This window comes from Melitaea cinxia, chromosome 20 (genome assembly GCF_905220565.1).
Source record: "Melitaea cinxia chromosome 20, ilMelCinx1.1, whole genome shotgun sequence".
NCBI classification, from domain to species: Eukaryota; Metazoa; Arthropoda; class Insecta; order Lepidoptera; family Nymphalidae; genus Melitaea; species Melitaea cinxia.
Window position 1 is genome coordinate 2,524,353 of NC_059413.1, and position 24,714 is coordinate 2,549,066.

The 24,714-nt window shown below is 33.9% G+C and overlaps 1 protein-coding gene across 1 annotated transcript; it reads right to left on the reverse strand.

Moving 5' to 3' along the window:
- Positions 1 to 858: 858 nt before the first annotated feature.
- LOC123663720 (vanin-like protein 1) lies at positions 859 to 22,890 on the reverse strand. Its single transcript, XM_045598386.1, has 10 exons — positions 22,785 to 22,890; positions 16,302 to 16,418; positions 15,101 to 15,223; positions 13,606 to 13,778; positions 12,366 to 12,580; positions 11,787 to 11,873; positions 10,954 to 11,057; positions 10,590 to 10,787; positions 1,918 to 2,042; positions 859 to 1,407 (listed from the first exon to the last, which is right to left on the reverse strand). Exons 1-10 carry the CDS (start codon positions 22,839 to 22,841, stop codon positions 975 to 977), a joined length of 1,632 nt encoding a protein of 543 aa, XP_045454342.1. The 5' UTR covers positions 22,842 to 22,890; the 3' UTR covers positions 859 to 974.
- Positions 22,891 to 24,714: the final 1,824 nt, after the last annotated feature.

The window sequence follows — 24,714 nt, forward strand, 5'->3', positions numbered from 1 at the left end:
AATGTCATTATGGCATACGTACCGTATATGCATAATATGCTTTTAGTAAAGGTTTATTTTAATATTACAAACAGACACTCCAATTTTATTTATTTGTATAGATATAAACGAAAGTTTATAAGAATAGAATAAGAATAAGGAGAGGGAAAAAGGATCTTGTTATTAAGGGATTTTGTAAATAAAAATAAATAATTAGTATACTAATATAATAGTCTGTACATTTTTTTATCGTTTTATTATTATAATAGGAAGCCAACACAATGTCAAACGGTTTAATTTTTTTTACGCTTTTGTGGGACGCAACCTGTATTAAAACACTTGCTCCGTCTTATGTCAGGAAAACAAGAGCAGGAGCCGCTGCGGAAAAAGCTGACACGACTTAACGGCACAAATATTCGCCTAAGACCAAATTACTAAATCTTCGTTCCGTTCGCAGTCGAAACACTTAAACATTTGAGTAGCAGAGCTAAAAAAAATTAAAAGAGATAACCTCTTCGTTTCATTGCCTCCACTCGTGACGAGACGGCTGATGCATTGTTTGCCTAAAAAGTCAGCATAGCGATTAAACGGGTAAGTGTGCCAGTATTCTTGGCACCATTCAACGCGGATATGATTTATACCGTAATTATATGAAAATATTTAGAATGACACACGGACTTCTATCCTGAATTTTTTATGGAATTAGTACGTAATTTCACAAATAAAACTGCCTTTGCACTTTTATACGTCAGAATATTGTTATTTTCTTTATTGTGATTTTAAATATGCAATTAAGTTTTAAATAAATAAAATAAATTTAGATACAAAACTATCAAATGTTAACAACATCTCTCTTATTAAGTAATTATAACTAATAAATGATTGTTCTATTTCTTTTATCAATTTTATTTTACTTATCTCCCTTTTCCACTAATACAATCAATGATCAAATAATTATGACACTTTAATTTATGATTATACCCAATCATAATTAACTATCTTAAGTAGATAACTATACTCCCTATAAACAAGGTAATACTAATTTTATGACTAGCTGATGATCCTGGTTGCGAGGTTGTCGGGACAGCAGTCGTTGTTGTCGTAGTTTCAGCGCTATCTTGTTGGTTACTCGATGGTGACGCCAACTGATCATCTGTTGTATATTCCCTACCCCAAATAGCGAAACTGTATAATTCGACATTTGCATTCGTCAACAGGAAATCATAAATTGATATAATGTTGAATACAGACATTCGTTGAAAGGAATAGTCTTCTGATCGCAGTGGCATTATAGCGGTATTTAATGTGACTGGGAAGTAAGCTGCTCTATCTGCTTCAAGTTCGACGTCTTTATGCGGCGTTGGTAAAGTTGCAGTGATATGGAGCTCCTCAAAAACTCCTGTATTATTCGATGTGTAGTTGTCGAATCTGCAAAAATGTAATTGATTAAGTTATGAATCTTACTAATATCAATAAATAGATACAATTCGCTTCTTTTTTCTTTTCTTCTTCTTACCTAACGTATATCACTTCAGCCTATCGCAGTCTACTGCTGGACATAGGCCTCCCCAAGTTAGCGCCAAACATTATGGCGCGAACTCATGTGTTTTGCCCGTAGGCACCACGCTGGGCAGGCGGGTTGGTGATCGCAGGGCTGTCTTTGTCGCACCTAATACGCTGCTGCGAGTCTTCGGCCGGTGTATTTGAAGGCCAGCAGTTGGATGGTTACCCCGCCATCGGTCGGCTTTGTAAGTTCCGAAGTGGTAGTGGAACTGTGTTATCCCTTAGTCGCCTCTTACGACACCCACAGGAAGAGAGGGGGTGGCTATATTCTTACTGCCGTAATCACACAGCAAACCTATACCGCTATTCTCTTTATAGCACATTTAACAGAAGCTCCGGTATTTAATTACTATTAATCAAAAGATGGTATCTCACCGTCTTCCGCATGTGTCAATAGTTTCTCCGGTGCATGCTATCACGGCACAGATTCTGTTACCGCCAGTCGCCACGCCAGAAAATGAACGAACACCACTGAAAGCCGCTGCTCTGTACCTGTAGTTCTGAAACACATAACAAATATATAAGTAATATAATATAGGTATAAGCAATAAGTATACCTTGTACATATTCGGATATAGTGTTCGAGTAGTAATTATTTTATCATGTAGTTTTTGATTAAGCATTAACAAAAAATTATATACTGTATCTACATCCTTAAAATTTTCTTGAAAACTAGCTGTGCCTGGGACTTTGTCCGCCTGAAATTTAACAAAAAAGTTATTGTTCAGTTCATCGAGTTAGAAAATAAATAAATTTCTAACATAAAAATAGCCTAAGTTACTTTTTACTACATCAGCTATCTACCAGTGAAAGTCGCGTCAAAATCAGTCCAGCCGTTTCAAAGATTAGCCGGAACAAGCAGACAGACAGAGAGACAGATAAAAATTGAAAAAAAATGTTATTGTGGTATATGTACCGTGTATACCTACATCCATATGCATTTAGTGAAAAGCGGTTATTTTAATATTACAAACGGACACTCCAATTTTATTTATTTGTATACATTTTAATCTTGACGTACATACATTCTTTGCTCTACGTGATATCAGTGAAATCATCCGGGTTATTTTCGCACTGTTGAAGTCATTCATTTATCCCAATGAATTAATAAATGCTTAAAGTGTAAAATAATACGTGTATGTTTTATTGTACAATATACGGACTAAAAATATGAAAAGTTCAATATACTGTGAGTCTATAATGGTATGTTACGACTTAACATAATTATTACACTCTTATATAAAATCGGCGACAATCTATACATATAATCAAATGGTAGGAAAGTCAAAACTGTACATTGAATATTTTTTTAAAAGAATACTTGGGGTGTGATCTACAATCGATACCGAAGCCAAAAATATAGTTTTTAGAATTTTTGTCTATATGTATGTCCGGGATAAACTCAAAAAGTACCGCATGGATTTACTTCAAATTTGGCACGAATATTATTAAGAAGTCGGGTCAACATATAGGCTACATATTATCATGCTATCACCTACCGGGAACGAGCAGTGAACCTTTATTTCCTCCACGCATTCTGTAACAACGTGTAATCTAACGACGCATATTTAAATGTTGTTGTTATTATGTTAATAACCATGCTATATAAGCTAGCTTCACACTATAAAAATCACGCAATATAAGTAACTAAGCCGATAAACATAATTAAATGAATATAAGTAGACAAGACAATTTTAAAGCAGCGCCATCTATGAGATTTTCTGTAGGTATGAAATGTAAAGAAGAAACGGGTAAATGAACGTTATTTTAAAAGGTATAATTGTAGGTATTTTTGGTGCTGTACAGCGTTCACGCAGACGACGTCGCGGGCAGCAGCTAGTTAAGAAATAAAGGTACCTTTAGTGGCAGAATTAGATAATATAAATCAACTAAAATATGGATATCCTTATTTTATTGTTATCATTGTTTCTATATGGAAAGAAAGATAGAATCAAGAGCGGATCCATTTTGGTCATGGGGGTCATGACCTCCCCCTGGGCTGGATCCAGGACCTAGGTTGACAACTAATTAAAATTGTTGAACATAATATTTTTGTATATTTTTCTTACAATATAGATATTTTTAAGTACAGTAGGTACTTACATACATTAACAAAATATATTTTGATCTTTTAACTTTTTACGTGGATCGATTATTATAAAAATTAAATTATAACTTCTTTGTGACTTGACCACGATTATGTGACCCCCCTGGCGCCCAAGCTGGATCCGCTCTTGGATAAAATAGAATACGTAAAAAAAAATTAAGATATGGAAGGGTAATCTTTATATGTTTTTAGTTCTTAACTATTATTTCGTATTTATCTTTTTAGGCAAATAAGGAATAAACATAGGTATATATTTCAATCTTTTTTAAATAACAAAAGGCGTTAATTCATAGTTGGTCAAAAGTATTAAAAAGCTAGGAATGAGGCTGCAATCTCTGAGATCGTTTAGCTGCTTTTGTCAGTAACCTTCAACGACGTAGATGAAAGTGATAATAGCTTTACTAATGTAGTTTTCGCAGTAATCATTGATAAGATTTATTATTTACTAGCAGTGCGCGCAACTTCGTCGGCGTGGAATTTAACAAAAATAAAATATTATTCAGTTTGCAGAATTATAAAATAAATAAATTTCTTAAATAAAAGTAGCCTAAGTTACTCCTAACTACATCAGCTATCTGCCAGTGAAAGTCCCGTCAAAATCGATCCAGCCGTTTCAAAGATTAGTCGGAACAAACAGACAGACAAAAATTGTAAAAAATGTTATTTTGGTATATGTACCGTGTACACATCTATATGCATTTAGTATTTTAATATTACAAATAAACACTCCGATTTTATTTATTTGTATAGATATATAGTATAGATATATACATATAATCCGAAAGGCTAACTTAAAATCTGATTTAAACTTATTTTTGATTTTCGTCCCGAATTGAAGTTAGTTACTCAATGAATGATTATAATCACATAATAGCGAATATCTTTCTATAGTAATAAATGGAGAGTCGGTTTTTTTGTTCGGTTATGCAGGGAAAACTACTGAACCGATCGGAATAATACTCATACCATAAGATGCAGCGTGTTTAGTAGATATGTTGGTGATTAATTAACGTGTAAAAAAATATGGATGAACAGAGGTCTCTAGTTAATGGTTGATAAATATAGGTGGTTGCTTTGCAGGTTTTTCATAAAATCATTGTCTAAATCAAAAAATAATATAACCAAAGCTGTTACGAGCTATTGGAATATTTTTGTGAAAGGAAAAGGTATATATTAAAACGAAACTATAACTCTCTGACAAGATCATTGTTTTCTATAATTTTTATGCATTATACGAACTAATAAACCGATGCTAGATGTTATGATTTAGTGTAATCAATTTTAAGGTATGTTTAAGCGCTTATTTTTCTTTTTGAAAAAGAAAATCACCGTTTTCTATTACGAAAAATATGCCTCAGATAGGCGAGATAACGAAAAACAACACTGCGATAAACACAGTCAATAACACTCCGATTTATAAGTAAAACGGGATATCTACGTATATAGCTGACGACATGGCTTTATTAGTATGCCCAATAGAGCCGAAATATCGGGAACTCAAAATGATCAACAACGAAGATTAAATTACAAAGCATAGCACATTTTTTCGCATTTAATATGAAATCTCTCATTTTATTTTCGTAACTTACTTATTATAAAAGTAAATAAAGTCTTTCTTCAAGAAAAATATCAATATAATAATACAGTGTTGTCAAAAAAGCTAACGTTACATTATTTTATTTCATTACGCTCACACTATTTTCAAAGCCTCACTCACTCCACAACTTTCGCACCCATAATTACACAATTTATCTAATAATTCTTAAATTAGTTAAAGCAAAGCAAATAAATTTACAACATATCACATCGATACCTAGTAGTCTCTGCAAGATATTACTAATTTTGTACTCAAACACAATTTATATACTTTTTTTAAAAAAGGAACTGCGAAGGTTCTTGCGGATTCTTCTCTGCAGAATCTACATCCCGAATCGGTGGTAGCTTTACTTTATAAAATTATAAACACTTAAAATTTTATTTTGTAAAATGACGATTCGAAGGTGCTTTTCAAACCTATTTGAGTAAAGTTGATTTTGTTTTTTTTAAAAAAAAAAACTGTTTTTATAAAATTAATACAAACGTAAACAAGACATTAAAACATATGAAATAGATTCTAGAGCACAAATGTTAATTAAAATTAATCCGTTAACGATTTTTTCTTTTCAGTATTGTAGATAACATTTTCGATTTCAATGTATTTTTCTTTATCTTCTTTTGATGGATTGTATTTTGTTTTTACGTCTCTAGTGAAAATTCTTCCCCAAATACCAAAAGACGCGAGTTCCTGTTGGGGTGCGTTCAATTTGTACGTAATATGTACACGATCTGCATTCATTTTAATATCATCAATATTTTTAGTTGAATCACTATGTTTGTTTTTGACTTGGTATGTAAAAATTTTCGGGCTTAGCGGAAATTTATTGTTCCTCAATGAAATCGGATAATATATGATATCGTCGCATTTCAATGTGGTGTTATAGTGCTTGCTGTATGAAGTCATTATTATTTCCAACTTCTCAATCACAAGGTTCTCTTCATCTTTGTTAAACCTGAAAAAAATTATACATAGGTTACTTTACTGACAAAATTATAACTTATCATTACGGTTTTTAAACGGGTGCCCTAAAATTAAAAAATAAATAAATAAAGGATATCGCGGGCACATACCACGCTATACTTTTTGAAGACACATTTAAGGTTATACGTGGTCAGAAATTTCAGTCTAGTAGTTCTATATGTATATACATCTATCCAATACCTTGTGAGCTCCTGCTGCAGACGCAGCAGAGTCCCAACGCTGGTGACAGTGGCAACGAGGAGGACGTCCCAGGGGAGACTACGTAAAACCCACCCCACCCAAAGGAAAAGATAACGATACATGTCGAAATAACCAAGGATCCAAATAGCCCATAGGGTAGCGCTCAGTTGGTGAACATATCCTCGGCCCATTGGGTCGGAAAAAAAGAATCAAGCAGTGGGAGCTGCTGGTGAGGAAAAGCCCGGGTAGATAGGCATAGCCTTACCCATGCAGCCTGGGTTAAAAACCTTGGCTTATCAGGAAGATCCGCTTGTTGAAAGATATTATAAATAAGAGGCATCAGTATTCTATGTTGTATATATTTTATAAACTGTACCTACTAGAGTTATCGTTCTATTAGTTAGTCAGTTATAAATACTAGGTGAACTTTAAAATTACTAACTTGCATTTAAAAATTCATTCATAATTGACGACGTTTTGACCCAGTGGCCACAATATTTAGCTGAAGCGATAGCGAGTGCGGGTTCGTCCCCAAAGATGTTTGCTATGCGCTGAGCGTATGTGCTTGTTTTAAGTATTCCCAGACCCTTGACTCAGGATTTAGAAGATGACTTTTTGGTCATTGAGTTATGACTCGTTATTATAATAGGTAGAAAGCCAAAAATTAAATACAAAAAAGGAGACCTGCAAGGACAGAGATCCAAACCGGAAAGAAATATTTGTGTAACAAATGCAAATATTCATTCCGAGAGGGAATCGAATCCACAAACCACCGGTGTGTAGGCACGTACGTGGCACACGCACCACTGCACCGGAGCAGGTGTTGAAAGAAATCATTAATTACTGAGGTGGGGTACAGCAGAATATATCCTGGCCAAAATCTGAAGCAGTCTGTTTGGGGAAGTACCTCACAGACGATCTCAGCTAAATAACACTGTTTTCAAACAGTGCTGTGTTTCTATGGTGAGTAAGGTGACCAGAGTTCCTGGGGGGATTTAGGGGTAGGGTCGGTAACGTGCTTATGATGCTTCTGGTGTTGCAGGCGTCTATTAGCTATGGTAATCGCTTACCATCAGATGACCCGTACGCTTGTTTGCCGACCTACTTGTATAAAAAAAACTAGTTACTTAGAAATATGTCTTTCATAAAATTAAATACGTTACTTATAAGTGCAACTTTTCACATCTTCAGTTTTACAAGCGACTACAGCACAACCTAAAGTGCCAGTTTGTCGCTTGGCATATACATTGGTGCCATCGTGAACGAATGCCCTGTAAAAATGTCCCTGAAAAATGAAAAATGTAATAATATAGTCATGTCGCTGATGAAATTCAATGTTATACTGAGTTGTACTGAAACATGCAGTACGAATTCCACTGCTGGGCTAAGTGCTCGCCACTTACATATGGAAGAAAACTTGGAAGTTTATTCGTCACGCTGTATCGTAGGTTGACGGATAAATAGCATTTTATTCAAATGGTAATCAATGAATCAAGTATCAAGTTTTAATGAGGCATAATGACCTACCTACCTGTGACCTACGTGACTTAACACCTAGCGCAAAAACAAATAAATAGGGTAATACTAATCTTCGCACTTTCTAAAAACAAAATTGTCTCCAAAAAAATCTTGGTTAACTTCTAAATATTTTATTTTTATTTACTAAGTTCAAAGAGACAATATTCATATGTTGCGATTTAATTCTTTACCTCAACTTTGTTATAATTCTTGTTGTATAATAAAAAGTACAGACCATGATAAAATTTACATAAAATCATCAAATATGTAATTAATTTGCTTTGATAGTTGCGGCTAACTAAGCGAACATTAACGTTTTATCATGCTGAATAATTTGGCTTTAACATCGCCATCACCACCAAGTAACAGCTTTTGAATAAAAATAAAATAATTAAAATCCGAAAAAAGTTATGATATAAAATATATAAAAATACAGTCAAAGAAAGAGAAGAAAAGAAGAAGTCCTTTTATGAAGTCGCTTAAAAATCGAATAATATCGGAATACTTAAGAATAAATCTTAATACGTATTACATGACACACAGTATTAGCTCTACGAAGCAGGTAAGGTGATTAATTTGCTTTAATCAAGTGTGATGAAGCTAGTTATAAGTATCGAAGCGTGCATAAGTAAAATCTATAATGTTAGTTGAAACATTTTACTTACCTTTATTTAGACAATTTCGTTAAAAATATTTAAATGAGTTCATGCACTACACTTCAATCATCTCACAATAAAGATTACTATCGAGTTACAATCATGCGCATGCAAATTATTGAAGTAAAACTTCTTTACGCATGCTTGACGTGGGGAGTAAGCTGGTGAATGCGTGACGAGAGCGTTACAAAAAGTGTGATCGGGCGAGGCGAACGGAAGTTGAGAGGGAGATATGAGTTACATGGAACTAAAGAAGTTTTACTTCAGTCGTGTGGTCTAAAGCACATTGTTTTTTTTTTGTTGTAAATTCTATAATATATTTTTAACCTTGTGTATAATAAATGTGTCTGTACCTTATTTTTAGTGGAATAAAGTATATATAATGTATATATAAAGTATATATAAACGTGTAGGTATTGTTATTTTTCTTTTGTTACCTACATTTTAAAAAAAGAATATGGGTGAAATTCAATAAATAGGTGTGTGGTTTTTATACATCGTGTACGGGTAATACAGATTCCCTTCCGCATAAAAATTTTATTACTAGCCTTTTTTAATTTTATCATAATCTTAATAGGTACACTTGTAACCGGACTGCATAAAAATGTCTAAGTATAAACCAATAATTTAGATGAATTAATTATGTACAACACTGACTGCCGAATTCAAGGAGCAGAGTAGTTCCTTATGTAAAGAAAAAGTGAAACTTGCTAAAGTCAAAAAAGGCTAGAAATTTTATTTCAGTCGGAAAATGATAGGTATTTGACGTCTACAGGACCTCTCTTTTGAAGAACGGTACATAGAAACCAATTACCTGTACATTGACATAACATGATCTAAAGTTTATTTAAAGTTAATCTTAACTTGCATTTTATAAAAGTGTGTTGAGAATTAGCTTTTTAAATTAGGTACTATTTAACTATTTCAACTAAGTTTGAAACTTGAAATAATATAAAATGCTGATTTAGATTACGCCTACCAATTAGTTACATTTTCCAAATTATTGTTCCTTTTTTGAATGTTAGTTATAGTGAAACAATTTTTTCGGATTTGTCGCAGTTTATTAAGTTTTTAAAGGCTGGACCCCCGTGACCATAGTTTCTGTAAAGTATCCGTAACGTCGGGCATTTAAAAAAATTACAAATCGCTTTAAATATAGTTATAAATTAATTTTAACTTGATACAGCATCCCTATGGAAAAAATCTCATAAAAAATGGACAAATGCAGACCAAATTCTCATACCAAGTTATGGAGCATGAGAGTTCTCGTAGACTCTCATAATCCGGTATGAGAATTTGGTCTGCATTTGTCCATGTTTTATAAGATTTTTTCCATAGGGATGTTTTTTTTTCAGAAATAAATTTATTTATTATTATTATTATTATATCCGAAAAAGTTGTTTCATGATAATGATTGAAATTCTCGTAAACATTAGAAATCAATATGTTAGTTATAGTCAGATTTAGAAATAAATTTACTTATTTTTACAAAAAAATACTAATATTATGTAGCACTCATTTGTTATTTATTTACATTTATTGTAAGCATAAGAATTGTTAAGCATAATTGTACTGCTATATTAAAAATCAGTTTCGACATTCTACTTATCTATAATTTCTCTTGAAATCGAAAGTAAGTTAAAAAAATCCAAACTGATAATAACAAAGTGTATCTAATAACAGAATCGATGTAAATAATCAATTAATTGAATCTGATGTACTTTGACCCTCGAAATGGAAGACCAAATACCAATAAAAAAACGATGCCGCCATTTTGTGTGTTTGTTATTAGTACTATTTTAATTAACTACCTTAATGGTGAAATAATACCTTCACCGAACTGTATTTGTACTTAGTTGTGCTAAAACGCAAATGTCACGTTTCTTTGTGTCAGATTTGTACCACCACAAACAACACGAAATTTTAGATAAATATGAAATAAATATCCATCGCATTCAGTTTGACCAGAATATAAAGCTAAAAAAAAACTAAATCAGAATACACTTACCGTTGATCCTTCTCTTTGGAACAAGTTCACGCGGAAGTAACACGAAACATCTCTATCAATTAGCATAAACTCTTGAGAGCCATTCCTCAACAGTCTGGTCACGTGAGATGGTAGGGATGGGTCAGTGATCAATACTAAATTGTCTGAGACAGTGGGGTCGTCGTAGATAGGACCCGGGTACGTGTCTTGAGGCTGTATCTGTAAAAAAGCCATGTTAATAAATCTATCGTCTATATAAAAAAGAAGAATAAAAAATTTAAATATAACGAATTCATTTTCTATTAAACATTTAAATTTAAATTCAAACATTTTGATACTGGCAAGAAACACAAGAGTTATGATTACAATGTAGACATATATTTACCAGTCCAGGCACTTTTGGTACTTTAGCGACTAGCAGTCTTGTGGTTGGTTGTCCTGGCATAATGCTTATCAAGGACCCAGCTGATCCTGAATAAATTCCTGATCCTGTAATACACAACCGATAAATTCCACTTCATAATTTATTAGATGCAACTAATGTCATAGACAAACGATGAAAAAAAATTGAGGATCTTAATTATAGTTTTATTTATTTACTATTATTTAACATTAATAAATGTCACCAACATTTTTTTTTGTTCTATTAAAAATTAATGACAGTGATTTCGAAAGTTGGACTGGATTATCAAACTGTAACTATACTTTTTATTAATTTGTAATTAACGTATGTCTGGAAATATATTGCTCAAAATTTGAAGTAGCCCAATTGAGAAAGTACCTCAACCTTACAGAAGATCACAGCTGAATATCATTGCTTTCAAATAGTGCTGTGTTCCCATGGTGAGTAAGGTACACAGAGCTCCTGGAGAGAGTCGGGAATAGGATAGGCAATACGCTTAAGTATCCACTTAAAATCAGGTGGGCCGTACGTTTGTTTGCTACTTTTACCGATATAAAAAAAACTACATAAATTATATAAAAAAAGTGTGTGTATACTTATGTACGCACGTAAGAAGTTATACTTCATTGACTAGCTAACTTTACATTCTTAACTTCTTCTTCGTTGACTAGCTAACATCAGGGTGTCGGTCTAGTGTGACGATGTGCGCGCGCATCGTAAAAATTTACTCTCATCGTTTTTCCCCAATACGCCAAAAGAAGTAAAAATTTAAAAAGTTTTAAAATTGATTATGAAACTTAAATAGAAATAATTACCTGCACTGCCCACTCTCACATTGTTGGCTCCGGCGGCGAGGAAATTTACATTCATTGATTGAGCATAAGCTTGTTGGATCTCGACAGCTAAAATAATATAAATAACTTAGTTTTTTTAGGTCTTACAGTATACTCAAGAGATTTTAGTTTATAGGAAAAAATATAAACGTATAATAGAAATGGGCATAGGAGAAAATATCCCGCTCAAAATCTAGAGCACGCGGCGATCGAGAAGCGAATCGAGAGACGGGCAGCAGCGTCTTCGGTGTGCCAAAGTCAGCCCTGCGGTCACCAACCCGTCTGCCCAGCGTGGTTACTATGGGCATCACACATGAGTTCACGCCATTTTTAGTGCGAACTTGTGGAAGCCTATGTCCAGCAGTGGACTGCGATAGGCTGAAGTGACACAGTTATAACAACATTACGATTAGACTAGGAACATTTATCTCGACTGTTAAATAAGACATTTCAGGGAACCTCAGAGATTCAGGTCAATACAATTAGAGATGGAATATTCACTTCACGACATACGACATAGATTTAGAGACATTACAATTTGACTTGCAATATTTAACTCACCAGTTAAATAAGGCATTTCAGAGAACCACATAGTTGTGAATACAATGTCGGTGATGTTTCGTTGCTGGACGACCTGCACGGCCGGCACTTGGAACATCAGGTCGAAACAGATGTAGTGGCCGAAAGTCACACCGAAATCTGTTTCGAATACTCCCAAATCCGGCGTCAACGCAGGCGTCCGAGTGAACTCACCGAATAGATTTATCTTACGATATCTGTAATGTTTAATGTAATTATGACTTAGAGTTTCATTGACATGTGATGTGACGTATTATTTTAACTAGTTCGTTGGTGCATGTGGCTCAAATTCCGAACTTGGGTTACCAAGACTGGTATAAGTTTTTTTTATACTATTAAGTCACGGAACATGTGTATATACCAGTAGCATTTCTAATGCGTTGCCAGCCTTATGGCCCTTTTTTTTTGGTATCGCAGGGGAACCCATTTACGGGTGATATCCAGGACGCCCGGGTAGGCCGTCCTAGACCGTATGTCAGCTTCAGCACTTGGGGGTGCAGTACCGACCAAACCCCTGCGGGAGCCTTCAGCCGCTTTAATTGGAGGGTCCCGGATCTGCACGCAACAGGATCAGCCTTATGGCCCAGCCTATACCCTCCACACTAGCTCTGGCTACCTTACTCACCATAGGAACACAACACTACATGAGAGCAGTTTAGCTCACAGAAATCAAAGCTAAATAGCTCTGACCTTCTGTAAGATTGAAGTACTTTGCCAGTCGGGCTGCTGCAAAATTTTGAGCAAGATATTTTCTACTATACTATACCTGAATAATAACTTGAACACGTACACATATTCTCTCTAATTCAATCAGACACACACATACTCACACGCACGGACACGTATACTCACACGTGCCCACACACACTCACACACATACACACATACAAAAGAATATTTTATTAAGTTAACAATTGTTTGGGCTGAATTACACTGCGTTTAATTTGTAATTAAATATAGATTCCTAGAAGGGGGTACCCCGTTATTCTGATATACAGTTATCTAACTAGATCAGATAACATGTTCACATTACTTTAAAATAAATGTCTTTGTACCACCTTAATTGTAAAAGTGCGAATTGTACTTATTTATTTGTAACCAATAAAATACTTTTTATTTAGTTGGTATACATAATTATATCTACTTGTTTTTTTTTTCGTTACTACTTAATATTCATGTATTATTTAAAGATATAGTCACTAGTTAAGTTCCGTAAAGTTACCTGTCAATAATCGCTCCATTTCTATCAAAGACCACGTTTGTGTTAAACAAATACACATTTGACTGCGGACAGTATTCGTCGTCGGGATTTGTAACGCAATTGACATACTCCTCAATGTTGACCACAACGTAGATTTCGTTCTGTCTCGCTGCTGATGATATGGTTACCAGAATCTGAACATATTAGGATAATTTTAGTATATAAGCAATATTAGAAGAATGCCATGGTATTTAGTATATAATCAATATTAGTGCTGTGTGGCTACGGCACTAAAGAATTTAGCCACCCCCTCTCTTCCCGTGGGTGTCGTAAGAGGCGACTAAGGGGTATCACAGTTTCACTACCACCTTGGAACTTAAAAAGCCGACCGGTGGCGGGATAACCGTCCAACTGCTGGCTTTGAAATAAACAGGCCGAAGACGGGCAGCAGCGTCTTCGGTGCGACAAAGCCAGTACTGCGGTCACCAACCCGCCTGCCCAGCGTGGTGACTATGGGCAAAACACATGAGTTCACGTTATTTTTGGCGTAAACTTGTGGAGGCCTATGTCCAGCAGTGGACTGTATAGGCTGTAATGATGAATCAATATTAGAAAAACCACTCTGGAGCAGTGGTGCGAGTATAGTCGCTTGAAACACCGACGGTTGTCGGGTTCGAATCCCGTTCGGGATGGATATTTGTATTTGTAAAAATATTCCTTTCCGGTTTGGAAATCTATCCTTGTGGGTCTCCCCACCGTGTTACGGAGAGCACGTTAAGCCGTCGGTCCCGGTTGTTATCATAAATACCTGATAGCGATAGTTACATATACACTATATACTATACTATACTATACGTTATACTAGGGAACATATCCGTCAAGCATCAGTCGAGCAGCGTGGTGGATTAAGCTCCAATCCTTCTCCTAGGTGGAGAAAGAGGCCTATGCCCAGTAGTGGAATGACACAGACTGAATGCATGCATGTAGGCATTGCATTGCTATGCTTGTTAAATGTTAGTCTGTCGTTACTTGTCTCATATATATATAGCAGAGTACTCTGAGAAATAAATACTGAAGTAAAAGCTGTAATCTTGGCAGCGCATTACACCCTATTAAACTTGACGTGATTAGAGTTTATACTACGAGCTATTTCACTATCTTAATAAAGTAGATACTTTATCCAGAAATTTATTACATATAAAGAAAAGAAGGCATAAAATTTGAAATACGTAACAGCGCATTCTGTTAATATAATTCTTCTAAAATATACGTATATATATATAAATATACTATTCTAGTAAAATTTTATAAATATTTTTGTACTTCAGTAACAGAAAGCTCTCTTCGTTTTTTATTAAGACATTTATATAAGTTATTAGACAGGATCATATCTTAATTTTATTATTTTATTTATTTATTTATCTTAAAATTCTTCTGAGTTTCGAAGTTCTTATTATTTGTTCAGAAGTCTGAAAAGGTCACACAAAATGTTACTGAAATATTGTTCAAGACTCACCTCGTCATATAAGTCAGGGTATAAGGCTGGAACAGGATATTCCTTAAGTGTACTATTCACAGGCACGACCACACTTCTGCCGCGCGTGAGCGTCATTTCAGGAAATACAACGATATCTGCACTCTGAAATTATTTCAACGATTTTTATATATTGGCTCGATAGCCCAACCTAGTCTGGGTGAAATATATAATTATAATAACTGTTTTTTCGTACACAAAAAAAATAAAATAAAATCGAATCCTTTAATTTACACCGACAAGTACTATAAAGTAGGTAGTTGATAAAATAGTTAATTAAATACTCATTATAAGGAATAATTCAGAAAGTCAGCTTTATCAACCACACGACAAATATAAGCTTCCCCCACTTTTTTCCCGTCCACTCAGTAAAATGGTACGAGTTAACCTTTATTTGAAGTCGGTTAAACTCTCAACATCCCGTAGTGTGAATCCAGTGTCCGGTAAATGGCTCAATATATATGGGATATAGAATAGGTCACTTAAAACAATAACTAACTCTAATCAGGATTTCAAGAATTTCTTCTTTTTGACCTTTCGGTCGTTTTGTATATATTGCTCATTGTATTCGTTAAGGCGACTTTTAAAATATTTCTTAGAATACAAGCACAGTTGACCCTCGTAGGTATTACCAGTGGCGTAGCTATCATAGGGCCAGGTGGTGCAGTGCACCAGGGCCCCGGAGCTCAGGGGGCCCTCTAACCTCAGCTTTGAAAAAAAAAAATAATAAAATAAAATAAGTTAAAAAAAAAGGCCAATACAAGTTCAAACAACGCGGAAAGAGGGGAGGAGGGCCCGATTCTTTCCCTATGCACCAGGGCCCTTGTCCCCCTAGCTACGCCACTGGGTATTACAATTATTCCAGCAAAAAGTAAAATATTAAATCAATATACAGTAATCATCATCATCATCATCATTCCAGCCTATTGCAGTCCACTGCTGGACATAGGCCTCTACAAGTTCGCGCCAAAATGCGTGAACTCACGTGTCTTACCCATAGTCACCACGCTGGGCAGGCGGGTTGGTGACCGCAGGGCTGGCTTCAGTGGTCAGATAGTAGTGGAACCTTGTTATCCCTTAGTCGCCTCTTACGACACCCACGGGAAGAGAGAGGGTGGCTATATTCTTTGGTGCCGTAGCCACACAGCACGCCGTAGCGACACGGCACACATGAAAACTGTACCTGTTGAGTAGCATCTTGAATCAGTCTGACGTAATTTTGTAAGTTGACTGCCTGATCTGCGTGCACCTGGTATTCTACAACGGCCGCAATGTAGCTGTCATCTTCTGGGGTAGACCGCTGGAAAACGAAAACAAAAAGAAAATAAATCCTCCCGTGACCATGGTTAAAATCTGAAATAATTGTTTCATTGTAAATTACTAAACTGTTATTTTTTCACCTTTTGGTAGGAACGCAAAGCACGGAATTGGATATTAATATTAGTTCAAAATAAAACCAATATTATTTTAGGAAGCCATTAATATGAATGAATTAATGAATTATTTTTGAAAATAAAATCTAGCTGGTAAAAAAAACACTCATTGAAATTTTTAGCATTATGTGAACTGGTTTTGTAAAAAACCTGTATTCACACGGAGTAGGAATTTAAAAATAGTAAGAATTTTTTTATTTAATTAAAAAAACATCCAGCAAGGCTATGAAAACTGATTACTTTTAAAAAAAAGTTGCAAATATTATGAATGCTAAACATTGTTAACAATAATAATTGTGTTTGCTAGCAAACGAAAAAAACGACTTCAATTACATCGACAAGTAATACAACATCAGTAGACGAAAAAAATTAACAAACCACTAGTCGTCACTACGATTTTCGAAGGTTCCCCTCGATTTTTCTGATTCACATTTGATCTCCTTTACAAGAAAAAAAAAAATGATCAAAATCGGTTCATAAAAGACGAAGTTATCCGCGAACATAAATTAAAAATATAAGTCGTATAAAAAAATGTATACTACTATCAAGTTAATGACTCGCGTTCTGTCATTCAACATAAAGTAAAATAAGAAACATAATTAACATATACGAGTATTACGAGTACGTAAACCTTCTATATGAATAACAATAAGTAGCCGTAATAAAACTGAGCGACTGTACTTATATATGGATAAATAATTAATTTTGTTTCGTATTCTTTATTGTCAGAATAAGGTTAATGTACAAAAGAAAATTTAATAATAATTGTATTTGCTCGCAAACGAAAATAAATATAATTGTGTTTGCTCGCAAACGAAAAAAAAAACCGACTTCAAGTATGTACATCGACGAAAATAGTCAAGTAACTACGCATTATCAAAGATTACTCAAAAAGTAGTTATCAGATCTCGATAAAATTTATATGTGACCACATGATAAACATCAGCTTTTGATTAAATTAAAAATTATCAAAATCGGTACACCCAGTAAAAAGTTTTTTTTCCCTCGATTTCTCTGGGATCCCATTATTAGATCCTGGTTTCATTATCATGGTACTAAACTAGGGATATCTCCTTTCCAACAAAAAAAGAATTATCAAAATCGGTACATCCAGTAGAAAGTTATGCGGTATAATACAACGTAGGTCGAAGTAAAAAGCATCAAGTAAAAACGCATTATTAGATATAACTCGAAAAGTAGTTGTTAGATCTCAAATAAATTTAAATGAGACCAATTGACACACACCACCTTTCGATTAAAAAAAAAAATTGTCGAAATCCGTCCACACGGTCAAAAGTTCTGATGTTAACATACATAAAAAAATATAGTCGAATTGAGAACCGCCTCCTTTTTTGGAAGTTGGTTAAAAATATACTTATTTGTAAAATATTTGTAGAATACTAATTGTGAGTCTGCTGAACTCCTAACAAACTTCTACGATGAACTAACAGCTGGACACTTAGCTGATATAAGTAGATAACAGTACCTAACAAAAAAAAAAAAATAATAATTACCAAAAATGTTATTTACTTATTTACATTAATCAGAGCTTTTGGATTTATTCGTGTTACTTTGATGGTTATTGTCATGTGAATTGTAAACATTTATAGGCTATATAACTAAAAAGGAATTGAATCAGAACTTTTGTTGGATAAAAATTTTACTATCTTGTTTTTTTTTTTTTATACAACTAGGTGAGAAAACAAGCGTACCTAATGGTAAGCGATTACCGTAGCCTATAGACGCCTGCAGCACTACAAGCATTGCAAACGCGTTGCCGACCTTACGTGCCCCCCCCCCCCCCCCGTAGCTCTGGCCAACAGCAGTGTTATTTAGCTGTGATCTTCTGTAATATCGAGGTTCTTCCCTAGTTTTGCTGCTACAGATTTTGTGCAAGATATGTCCTACTGTGCCCTACCTCAGTTAAATCATACTAATAATTTGATTTTTATCGTAATCACTGTAAACCTATTACGAGTACTATTATTAACATTATCAACGAAAATAATATAAATACATATTATACCGCATAAGATAAGAGTGAGTACATTTCTATAAATTAATGTATGACACAAATGGAAAAACAAAGCCCAACACACCTACACGAAATGCAGTCAGGATTTTTTTTTCCATTTGAAACTTATTTTTAAATAGCAAAATCGTTGACATAAATAAATATTACAAAGTATAAAAAACATAGTAACTATATAATGTCTTATAAATTACAAAAGTTGCTACGCATATAATAAATTATATAACAAAAACAAAGCAACTGCCAAAACAAACAATTTATTCGTTTATCTCACCTGATCAGAGTACGAAACACAAAGAAATCCAAACAACAAACACCAAAACATTGTTACCAATGTCATCATAAAACTAGCGTTCTAAATTAATCATTTATAAAAATCGTAATTAGATCGCAAGAAAATTATTTGTTTGTATTCTATTTTTAGCTCCGAACGCGAGTCCGCACTTAGCAAGTCAACACACGAGTCATGACAAACACAAACTGACACATGCGGACGTAGGATAAATTTATATTAGCAAATTGTCGGTGATAATGCAATATCGTATAACGAACAGTTGCTAAAACCGGGGAATAACTAAAAAATAAAAATTAAATGTTTCGTGTGTATAGGCTCTTTATAGCAGTAGGCGTCGCGTCGTCCCATGAGGTCAGCTGAGTGCTTCGTCTATTAAAAATGCTTCAGACGATAGAAGTCAAAACCGCGGGAGCAACGGTCATCGGTCAATGGTTGCGCGTGAATATAAAGGCATTTCGAAGAAATATTGAACTTGAAAGTAAATAAAGGTTATTAATTTTTAACCGACTTCCAAAAAAGGAGGAGGTTCTCAATTCGACTGTATTTTTTATTTTTTTATTTTTTTATGTATGTTACATCAGAACTTTTGACTGGGTGGAGCGGTTTCGACAAATTTTCTTTTAATCGAAAGGTGGTGTGTGCCAATTGGTCCCATTTAAATTTATTTGAGATCTAACAACTACTTTTCGAGCTATATCTAATAATGCGTTTTTACTTGACGCTTTTTTCGTCGACCTACGTTGTATTATACCGCATAACTTTCTGCTGGATGTACCGATTTTGATAATTCTTTTTTTGTTGGAAAGGAGATATCCCAAGTTTAGTACCATGTAAGGAAAACAGGATCTGATGATGGGATCCCAGAGAAATTGATGGAAATTTTTGAAAATCCGCAATAACTTTTTACTTGGTGTACCGATTTTGATAATTCTTATTTTTCATGGAAAAAAGATATCCTTAGTTTAGTACCATGATAAGGAAACCAGGATCTGATGATGGGATCCCAGAGAAATCGAGGGAACTTCTTGAAAATCCGCAATAACTTTTTACTGGGTGTACCGATTTTAATAATTTTTAATTTAATCGAAAGCTGATGTTTGTGATGTGGTCATATATAAATTTTATTGAGATCTGATGACTACTTTTTGAGTAATCTTTGATAACGCGCAGTTACTTGACTATTTTTTCGTCGATCTACGTTATATTACTCGTCGATGTAATTGAAGTCGGTTTTTTTTCGTTTGCGAGCAAACACAATTATTTGTTACCTACTAATAAAGTGTACAAAAAAAGTAACACACATAATAAAATAAATAATATAGTCGAATTGAAAACTTTCTCCTTTATTTGGAGTCTATTCTTATTTTCATATAATGACAATGACTGAACAACATACCAAAAGATAGCCTAGCGAAGGACGAGAATACACACAAGTATGGACACATTTATTTTGTACCCAGTGAATTAATTTCTCTCATAACTGAATTTAAATGGAAGACTTTTGACAACTCGTAATAACTTTATTGTTGTATTCAGATAAATTATTGGATATCGTGACAATTTATGATAGATTTATATAAACATTGGCCCTCATGCTCGGCGTTTACACACCGGCGGCGGCGGTTTTCGAGTTCGACTCCCGCTCGGTTACGGTTTGGACGTCTGTCCTTGAGAGTCTCCCCACTGTGCCTTGGAGAACACGTTGTCGATCATGGTTTTTTTTTTTTTTTTTTTTTTTTTTGTCACTAGGTCGGCAAACAAGCGTACGGCTCACCTGATGGTAGGCGATTACCGTAGCTTATAGACACCTGCAACACCAGAAGCATCGCAAGCGCGTTGCCGACCGAATCCCCAATCCCCCCAGGAGCTCTGGTCACCTTACTCACCAACAGGAACACAATACTGCTTGAAAACAGTATTATTTAGCTGTGGTCTTCTGTAAGGTCGAGGTACTACCCCAGTCGGGCTGCTCCATATTTTGAGCAGGAAATTCCTGCTGTGCCCTACCTCAGTTGAACTTGAAGGTTGTTATCATAAATGCTTATATAGATTGTAGGGAATTTATATGCCAACCCACAGTGAAGCAGTGTGGTGGATTCAGCTCCAATCCTTCTCCTACACGGAGAAAGAGACCTACTAGCAGTGAGATGCTACAAGCTGTATCTTTATATGAATATTACAAATAATAAATACTAATCCGACGGAATAAATCATGGAAATCTTGTTTTTTAGTTCAAAAAGCATTGACAGAATTTTAATATAATTTAATTTTTATTAAAAAAAAAAATGAATCCCTGATAATGTACGCGCACAAATTCCAAACTACTGCACTAAATTGATATTTTTAACCGACTTCAAAAATAGAGGAGGTTATTCAATTCGACCGTTTATATGTTTTTTTTTTACGTATGTTCGGGAATAACTCCGTCGTTTATGGACCGATTTCGATAATTCTTTTTTTGTTGGAAAGGCTTGTTAATCTCCTTCTTTTTTGAAGTCGGTTAAAAAAGACAATCCAAACCAGCAGCGAATCATTTTAACTCTCTCTTCTACTTACTAAAAATACCGAGCTAAGCTCGGTCACCCAGGTACTTATTATAAAATATAATTGTATTTTTTGACTAACTATAAGTCACATTTATAATTTAAGGACGATTATATATGTATAAACTATAAAAAACGAAAGACATAGTCTGTCATATAAAGTGTCAAATTACCGATTGTTAATTATTTTTTAAAGATATTAAATTAATCAAGACAATCTAGTTGCTAATGTATACCTACTGTATGTGTAATATATATTAATAATAATATATATGTCACAAAAACAGATATAAATAATTCTATAAAGTTACATTGTAACTATTGATGTATATAAACGTAAGTCATATATCATTGAATGTGCATTGTACATAATAATATTGAATTTTTTGAGGTAAATAGCTAATGAACACTTGAATTTGCTTATTATAAAAATATTCCATGTAAAATAATTTTTTTATACACAAAAAGAGAGTATAAAAATTCGGACATACAAAATAAAAGGTAAAAAAAAGGTTATTTACAGTAAATTAAATATATTTGAAAATTAAAAAACTATTTTTCACAAAATGAAATCAGCAGATAGCTGATAATTTCAAGACATTTTTCTTCGAATAATTATATGTATATGGATTATTTTCTTGTTTCCATTCTGCTATCGGATCATTTATAAAACAATCAATGCAATTTTCAAAAAATTAATTTTTTTTTCGAAAATTCCAAAAAATTGTCAGTTGTTTGCTCATTTCGATTTTACCATTTTTATCACTGTCAATTCTCTTACGAAATTCAATAATATATTTTTAAAATTTTTATTAGTCCGACTACACCATGAATTTATCGTGGAATCAGTAGAATTTTTACAGAACTGCTGTGGATTCACCGTGTAAAAATAGAACAAATACACAGCGTATCCACAGTGCACTTACGCTGAGTCTAGAGTTTCCACTGTGTATATACTGTGGACTCAGGTTTGCGAGGGATGGCTTAAAAATAAAAGAAAAACAGTTTGAAATTTTCTTATATAAGCAATAGTCAGTTGGTCTATGTACTGCTCTAATATTTCTATAATATTCCAGACATTGGGAATATAAAATATTTTCCGTAAACCCCTTTACTACAAAAAAAAAAAATTACTTCATTCAAATAGGCTTCAAAAGAATGTCTGAATCGTGATTTTATAAGTTAAAATTAAATACTTATTTATTAAATAATTAATTAGATTTAGAATTTTAATTAATTATTAAGATAGATAACAGTGCAGTTAACACCGATTCGGAATGTAGATTCTGCAGAGAAGAATCGGTAAGAAACTCCATTCGTTGCTTTATAATATAAGTTTACTTTATAAAAATAATAAAATACCTGAGTGGATAGTCCCAATAGAGACAGTAATATAAATAAGCCTGTTGATCGCTTCATAATTCGTTCGAGGAGAAACGTCTCTGTTACCACTGTCACCGACACAGACTGACATAAGTGGGAAGAATTATCTCATATTATATGCAAGAGTATGTTTCCAATATCTTATCTTAATAAACGACCTAAACGTAAGACAGCGATTTAGAAGGAGTAAATTAAATATTTCATTGATTTTAATTTTACTTTTTGCAGTCTGACAAACGTGTATAATTAAGAAAAAACAATAAATATTTTAACCTTAATATTTTCAGTCGGAGACGCGGGTTCGAACCCCGCTGGAGCGGTCAATTTTTTATATGATATTCAAAAAAAAAATGTTTAGAATTCCTAATGTGTGGGTAACACAAAAATAAAATCGTAGATATTATTAAATATTTGTATAATACATTCTATGAAAAATACCTAGTAGAGATAAGTGTGTCCACTGAACTCCACCATCTGTAACTACATTTAAGTTGATAAAGTAATTGTGGTATATACTCGTAATAAAGAATAAATAAAAGAACTAAAAAAGAAAGTGTAATTTATTTTAAATAAATATTAATTGAAAAGTAAAACAAGCATATAAGTCTAAGTAAACACTTTTAAGATAAACATACCAATATGCAGAAACAACTTTCCGAATCGATGGTAGCTATACACTGACTTTAATTTATTTATTAAAACTTACATAATTTGAAGTTTTAAGATGACGATTCCAAAATGCGTCTGAAGGCTACTTGAATAAAAACTGTGTGTGTCAGCTCCGACGCACGACCGGAGTTTACTCCTTCAGATCAACGGTCTACATAGACAAAAAAGGCTTACTAGTCTAAGAAAAAGAGTAATACCATATCAAATGGTAAATAAACTAATCAAATAACGCCATCTATTGGAACTCTATTAGGTCCCGATATATGGCATTACGATAAACGTAACGAAGTTATTCGTTTAGTAGATTATAGTCCTCATATTTTTTTCATTTATGTAAATGTCATAATTGTTGTCCGCTAAAGGTCAATTTGTTATTTTAACGGTTTAAATACGTGCAATGGAAACTGCGCATACATTCTACGGGGAGATCCCGTCGTTATGTGTAAGTATATTCAGTATTTAGCTGAATAATTAATTACATAGTTACTAGTTATTATGAATCACGTACATATACACTACTAGCGACCCGCCCCGGCTTCGCACGGCTACAAAAACTATCAGTGTTCCTCTACTAAATTATGCACTAGCTTCTGTCCGTGACTTTATCCGCGTGGAATAGGAACAATTCTGTCACACATGATTTTGGCGAAACTGCAGCGTATGCAGCGGAAGCTCTCTAAAGGAAAAAGCCTCGATTTTGAAACGTTTTTCATTGGTGGTCCGCTTCTACTGGTCCGAGCGTGATGATATATAGCCTATAGCCTTCCGCCTTCCTCGATAAATAGGCTGTCTCTAACACTGAAAGATTTTTTTTAAAATCGGACCAGTAGTTCCTGAGTTTAGCTCGTTCAAACAAACAGACAAACTCTTCAGCTTTATAATATTAGTATAGATGTAAAACTGCATCAAATTCCGTTGCGAAGTTTTAGAGATCTAAGCATACAGACAGCGCGAAGCGACTTTGTTTTATACTATGTAATGATTTTGAAGTGTTCTAAGAAAATGTATAAAATAATAATAACATTTATCATTCAATAACAAATACGACAGTGTTTCTTATTTACATTTTACTAAACATATGTTCACTATTCTCTTACGCTGATTTGAACAAAAACATTCTATTATATCACTGAGATTTGATGGACCTGGGAAAGTCCCCTTCTCGAATATAAAAGAACGTGTAGCTCCACTGCAGGTTGCGGGATAACCTTCAAAAGTGCAATGATCTTCATTATGTATG